The sequence below is a fragment of the Orycteropus afer genome, unplaced genomic scaffold, assembly GCF_000298275.1.
Source record: "Orycteropus afer afer isolate SDZICR_OR568_19922 unplaced genomic scaffold, OryAfe1.0 scaffold00066, whole genome shotgun sequence".
NCBI classification, from domain to species: domain Eukaryota; kingdom Metazoa; phylum Chordata; class Mammalia; order Tubulidentata; family Orycteropodidae; genus Orycteropus; species Orycteropus afer.
Genome location: NW_006921653.1, coordinates 7187175 through 7193480, shown reverse-complemented (window position 1 = coordinate 7193480; position 6306 = coordinate 7187175). Strand labels below are relative to the sequence as shown.

Genomic DNA, 6306 nt, shown 5'->3' with positions numbered 1-6306 from the left:
GACTTGACGGCAAACAACAACAACGACATATATAGTAAGTTAAGAGTGCCCTCTTCTGGTAATGTGGTTTTCTTACTTTTATATAATTTGAATTTCTTAAATTAAAAATAGGAAAAGTAGCCACAAGCTAGAAAATCAGCAGACTTACTACCCTTTTTCAACATTTTCTTTTTTGTTGTAGTGGTAGGTGAAGTAAGTGCACACATGAACTCTGGATCCTCTTTGAGCTTGGAAGATCCTACTGAAGAAAACCACAGAATTATTGATATGAAACAAATGTTCTCCCATGCTTAGTTACACATATTTTCTAAGGATAAGAGAATCTCTTTTACATTCTCTATGATAAGAACTTATGATATTAAATAAAAATACATAGTAACTAGAGTTGCTACTTCTGATGACAAACATTTATCTCCAATTCAGAAAAATGATATATGTGATTCATAGTAAGACTGCTATCTTCTCTTTGAGAAAGAGAAGTGAAAGGAAGTGCTGTTGTTGTTGTTAGGTGTTGTAGTCAATTTCAAGCCACAAGGACCCAACGTAACAGAGCAGAACTGCCCCACAGGGTTTCCTAGGCTCGAATTTTTATGGTTGCAGATCACCAGATCTTTTCTCTCAGAGGCACTGGGTGGGTTCAAACCACCAACCTTTCAGTTAGCAGTCAAGCAATAAACCACTGTGCCACCAGGGCTTCTTAAAGTATGAACATACGCTCCTAGGAGGAAGACTTTTCAAGACATAGATTTATGGTTTTTGATGATGAGGCTGCCTAAAGTCAGTTGTTGTTGTTAGGTGCCATTGAGTCAGCTCTGACTCATAGTGACCTCTATGTACAAGAGAACAAAAAACACTGCCCAGTCCTGTGCCATTCTCACAATCCTTGCTGTGCTGAAGCCCATCATTGCAGGCACTGTGTCAATCCACTTCATTGCGGGTCTTCTCTTTTTTCACTAACCCTCTACTTTACCAAGCATGATATCCTTCTCTAGGGAATGGTCCCTTCTGACAACATAATTAAAGTAGGTGAGACGAAGTCTGGCCACTCTCACTTCCAAAAAGGATCCTGCCCGCACTTCTTCTAGGACTGATTTGTTTGTTCTTCTGGTAGTCCATTGTATTTTCAGTATTCTTAGCCAACACCACAACTCAAAGGCATCAGCTCTTCTTCAGTCTTCCTTATTCATTGTTCAGTTTTCACATGCATAAGGTGAATGAAAATACCACGGCTTGCATTAGACGTACACTAGCCTTCAAAGTGACATCTTTGCTCCTTAACACTTCAAAAGATCTTTTGCAGCAGATGTGCCCAGTGTAGTACAACACCTGATTTCTTGACTGTACTTCCATGGGTATTGAGTGTGGATCCATGGCTGAGTATTGTGGCTACCACTCATCTGTCAGTCTGTCATACTCTGGTGGCTAGCATGTTGCTGTGAGGCTAGAAGCTATGCAACTGGTATTTCAAATACCAGCAGGGTCACCCCTGGTGGACAGGTTTCAGACTAAGACAGACTGGGAAGGATGGGGTCATCCACTTCTGAAAAACTGGCTAGTGAAAACCTATGAATAGCAATGAAATACCATCTGATATACTACTAAAGTCAGTTGTGAACAGTCATGTTCCAAAGTCAATACAATTTCTCAACTAATTAGGACCACATAAGGAAATATCTAAATTCAAGAAATGATGTGTTTTAAAAACGGGGGGGGATACTCACTGATTACTTTCACATCTGTATGATACTACGCATTAATAATAATAGTATACCAAGAGTGCACTCTCAACCTACTTTTCTTCTCTGCATCGTTCCAATTTTAGTATATGTGCTGCAGAAGCAAGCACTCAACCTACTTTTGTAATTACTGTGCATACATATACAAATAAGGTTTAGTAAAGTCATTTTCTACATAGTAGAACATTTTTTATTTCACTTGAAGTTGGTTTAAATATTATTCCTTAGAATTTAATTGAAACCATTTACTCAGTTGGTTTCATTCATTTAATTAATACCCTTGATAAGGCTCATTCCATGAAGAGTTCAAATATAGAGATGATCCAAGTTTAAGATCCATTACTAAAGAACTCAAAGCTAGAAAGATACAAATCAATGAAGTTTTACTTACTAGTTTGCAAATGCAAATTACAAGTATTTAGAAAATATATAAACATACCTTTTCCCCTGTTTTTAGCCTCTGACTTTACATTTTTCAGTTTGCCTAAAAGATAAAACCAAAGTAAACATAAAATGAGTCACACTAGGAGATTAGAATATAGAACACAGGATCAAATCAAATTCCATTTCATATTACCTTTTGTTTTCTGTGGTAATTCATTTGTTTCAAATTCTTCTGAATCACTGCTTTCGATATACTTGTCAACAGTTTTTCTCCTAAAATGAAGTACACACAAAAACATTTTTTTACCAACCCACAGCACAAGGGGATATAAAAACATAACTTTAATAAATGCAGTAAAAATGATTTTGTCTTGCCCCTAATTATATATATTTTTAATTTAATGGGAGCCTTGTATTTGAGAAAGCAAAGTCAAATATGCTAAAAAGTAATCTGCTTTCATTTAGTATACAAACTATAATACCACAATTATTAAAATAAATGGGAAGAATTAGATCATCCTAAAGTTGGAAGAATTAAATCATTCTAAAAAGGTAATCATTTTAATACTGAGTTCAATATTTGGTAATCAGAATATTTATATAAGACTAGATCAATAACAAACAAAAGGCTCTTAGCAAAGAAAACATTTACAGTATAATGCAAAAAGCAGCCAAAAGGTATAAATATCATTTTCACAATGAAAACTTTTATGTGGAAACAGTTTAGCACAGTGGTTAAGTAGCTAAGAACAATGAACTCCAGAGTTAAGACTACCTAGAATCAAATCCCTATTCCACCACTTGTTAACCATGTGACTTTATGCAAGTCACCTAATATTCCTCTGTTTCAGTGTCCTCATTTGGAAAATGGGTATAAAAATATAATCTACCTCACAGGACAAAATGTGTTAATATATGTCAAATAAACAGGTATGTAATTACTATGTGTGTTGGCTATTGTTTTAGTTTTTCCATATCCTCATTGTTATTTTCATGGCCTGCAATTTGATCTTTTCTACCAAGCAATGCTGTTATCCAGGTTTATGGTCAGTTCAGACTTGTAAGATATGAGCTCTAGATGAGAGGTGATTTTGGCAGTTTCAAATAATAATAAAAACAAAAATGTATTTGAAAGAACAATGTAACTAAGGTATGACGGCTGTTTTTCTCTTCTATGTATAAATAAGAAAACTTGAGTTAAAATAAACATATTACATACCAAATCATAATACAGTTTACCTTTTGGGGCGGGGGCTAGAAAACTCTGACATGGGGTATTTATTCTTTTCCTGGACATCTGAAATACTGGGTTCTGTGCTACATCTAGATCCTTCTATTTCAAAGAAAAAGACAAATATCATACAGAGTATAAATAAATTGTCTTAGACTAGCAGTATTCCTCTTAATAACCTGGTTTTCCAACTCAGTAGTTATTCAACTTTCCTAAGATCTTTATTCCTTTCAAGTCCTGTTTTCTCAATAAATCATCCAGCTACTTTGTTTCCTAATCTAGTATTTTCTCCCTAAAAAATTCTCCAATTTCTTATGACCCAGTCTGTCCCACATAGCCAATCCCTACCCTGGCTGAATTTCCAGCAGTATCAAGGCTTAGCAACTTTTACCTACTCCTGTTCAGTCTCCCTGCCTCCCCACTCACCAGAATGACCCTTGTCTAGATTCCAACTTTCACTCCCAGCCCAGCTTAGTTCACTTCACAAAAGAAAATCCAGTGCTATTTTCCAAAAATTTCCAATTTCCCTGTCTTTATCCCCTCCTTTATCTATAATCTCCCTCAACCTTACTTCCTTTCCTTGTAACACAGGAAAGATATCCCCTTTCAACTTATCTACCTATTCTCTTAGTCACATTTCCACCCACATACAAATCCTTTATTCTCTCCATTTATCCACAATCTCTTCCTAACCACAGATGTATTTCCTACAACCAAAACAATCAAAAACAAAAACTCTTAACTCAACTTCCCTCTCTAACTATTATTCACTCTCTCCTTTCCCAAACTTAACAAGGTAATAGTATACAATTCTTCATCTACTATTCTTATTGTGAAATATTTTTCAGTCTTGCTCTGCTCTAACCAATCTTCAGGAATTAATTTTGTGAAGAGCATATAACTGCTAAACATAGAGATCGGTTTCCATTTATTTTCTGACTTCAGAATTTAGCTCTAACCTATCTTTCTAGCTTTATCTAGCAACAGATGAAGAGATCCCTACTCATTATATTATAAACACCATAACCTACTCTAAGATCCTAGAATAAAACATCGTATATTTTTTCACTGCTCTTTCATGGGCTTTTTTCCTTAATCAAAAATGCTTTCCCAGTTTTCTGACTGGAGCTCCATCACCCTATGTAAACATAAGACCTCTTTGATGAAACTTTCCCTAACAATTCTCATGAGATTCTTTAGAAAGAGATATCCAAAATTTTTCTATCCTACAAAACCAATAGGGTGAAAAAAACTAAATCAAATATCGGGTCACATTCAAAATTAAATTTTACCTTTGATTAGTCCATCTGCTTTTTCACTGGTAATGTTTCCTTCAAGTTCCACAGATTCACTGTTAACATTACATTCCTAGAGGAATACACATAGTTTTTATATGGTACTGCTATCAGTTTGAAATAAATTTAAAATGCTTTATTTTATAAGCTTTACTTTACATAAAACAAACAACAAATGAGTTGGCCACTGAGTCAATCCTACCTCATGGTAACCCTATGAGTTTCAGAGGAGAACTGCCCTCCATAGGGTTTTCAAGGGCTGTAATCTTTTGGCAGCAGAGTTCCAGGCTTTCTTCCCCGGTGCCTCTGGGTAGATTCCAACTATCAGGCTTTCAGTTACCAGCCCAGGGCTTAATCATTTGTGTCACCCAGCAAGGGCTATTTTACACATTAAAGACTACTTAAATTACTACCCTATTCTGGAGCAATGAAGAAGGATGAATTAACTGAAGAGGAAAAATGTATAAATGTATAAAGAACAGGACTCAAAGGGTTGGCTATTCAGGATAAAGAACTGGATCTGAGATAATGGACTTAACTCTCAGTGAAAGTAGAAAGAAGGAAATGCATTAAGTGCAGAAATTAGTGAAACAGAAACTCAGTAAGTAGTGGCAGAAAACTGATGTGCAGCCTCTCTGAAAACTAAAAAATGAGAAGTTATTCAGAAGAGTCTGAAAAGAAGAATTTTGCATACATATTTTTACTTAGTTATTTCCTATTTTAAGCTCTTTGAATTTCAAGTGGGAATAAAGGATAACAACATACATCTTTCTTATTGAAATTAATTCACTTTAAATTCTTAGAAATATAAATATATAATATGCATACAGCAACCCCTCCTTGGGTTTCTGAGGCAGTATCTCTATGGAAGCAGACTGCTCAGTCTTCCTTCCAAGGAGTGGCTGATGGGTTTGAACCACCAGCCTTCTGGTTAGCAGTCAAATGTCTTAGGCACTACACCACCAGAGCTCCTTTAATTATATATATATGTTAAATATAAAGAAAAGTCACCCTATTCCCATCGCTAGAGGATAATTAACTCTATTACCATTTTTGTACATATCCTGCACAAATATACTAACTTAGACATACATAAACATATACAGTAACCTCTCATCATTCACAGTGGTTACATTCTATAAAGTCAGCACAAACACTAAATTACCAAATACTGAACTACTGCTCCTTGGGGAGATAGAGGACTAGGTTCCTATGAAGCTGGGATCGCACGTTTTCATCAACCAATTGATTCATAATCTTATTTGGTGTGTGTCTGTTTAAAGACACTTTATTTAATATATATCGTTGATTCATTGCCAACAGCATTATAGCTCTATCTGAATGAAGCTTATTTAACACACATTATTTTCTCTATAAGGCACATCACAGCCTTGCACTTAGAACACTTAGATAGTACTTCAGCACTACATTTGGGGAGCCATTTTAAAAGTGAAATTACCAACAAAAAAGCACAAAAATGCAAATAATGTGGTAATAAATATATCTTGAAAAGGATACTTGCTTATAGTATGAAAGCTGAAACAAGGCAACTCAAATTACTTGCAGCTCTGCACATGTTTGAAAATGACTGCAAAAGTGCCAAGAATATTGATTTCAGAGTTACAAACAAATTGTAGCTGTAGGCTATTTCACAAATAGG

General features: G+C 35.2%; 1 protein-coding gene across 1 annotated transcript in view; it reads right to left on the bottom strand.

Annotated features, from left to right (window-relative positions):
- HLTF (helicase like transcription factor) overlaps nt 1-6306 on the bottom strand; it is a 75852-nt gene that overhangs the window by 54743 nt on the left and 14803 nt on the right. The window contains exons 8-12 of the mRNA XM_007940209.1: nt 4644-4719; nt 3360-3453; nt 2314-2393; nt 2176-2220; nt 152-238 (exon numbers count right to left, since the gene is read on the bottom strand). Of these exons, the coding sequence (XP_007938400.1) occupies nt 152-238; nt 2176-2220; nt 2314-2393; nt 3360-3453; nt 4644-4719 (382 nt within the window). The remainder of the gene's footprint in view (nt 1-151; nt 239-2175; nt 2221-2313; nt 2394-3359; nt 3454-4643; nt 4720-6306) is intronic.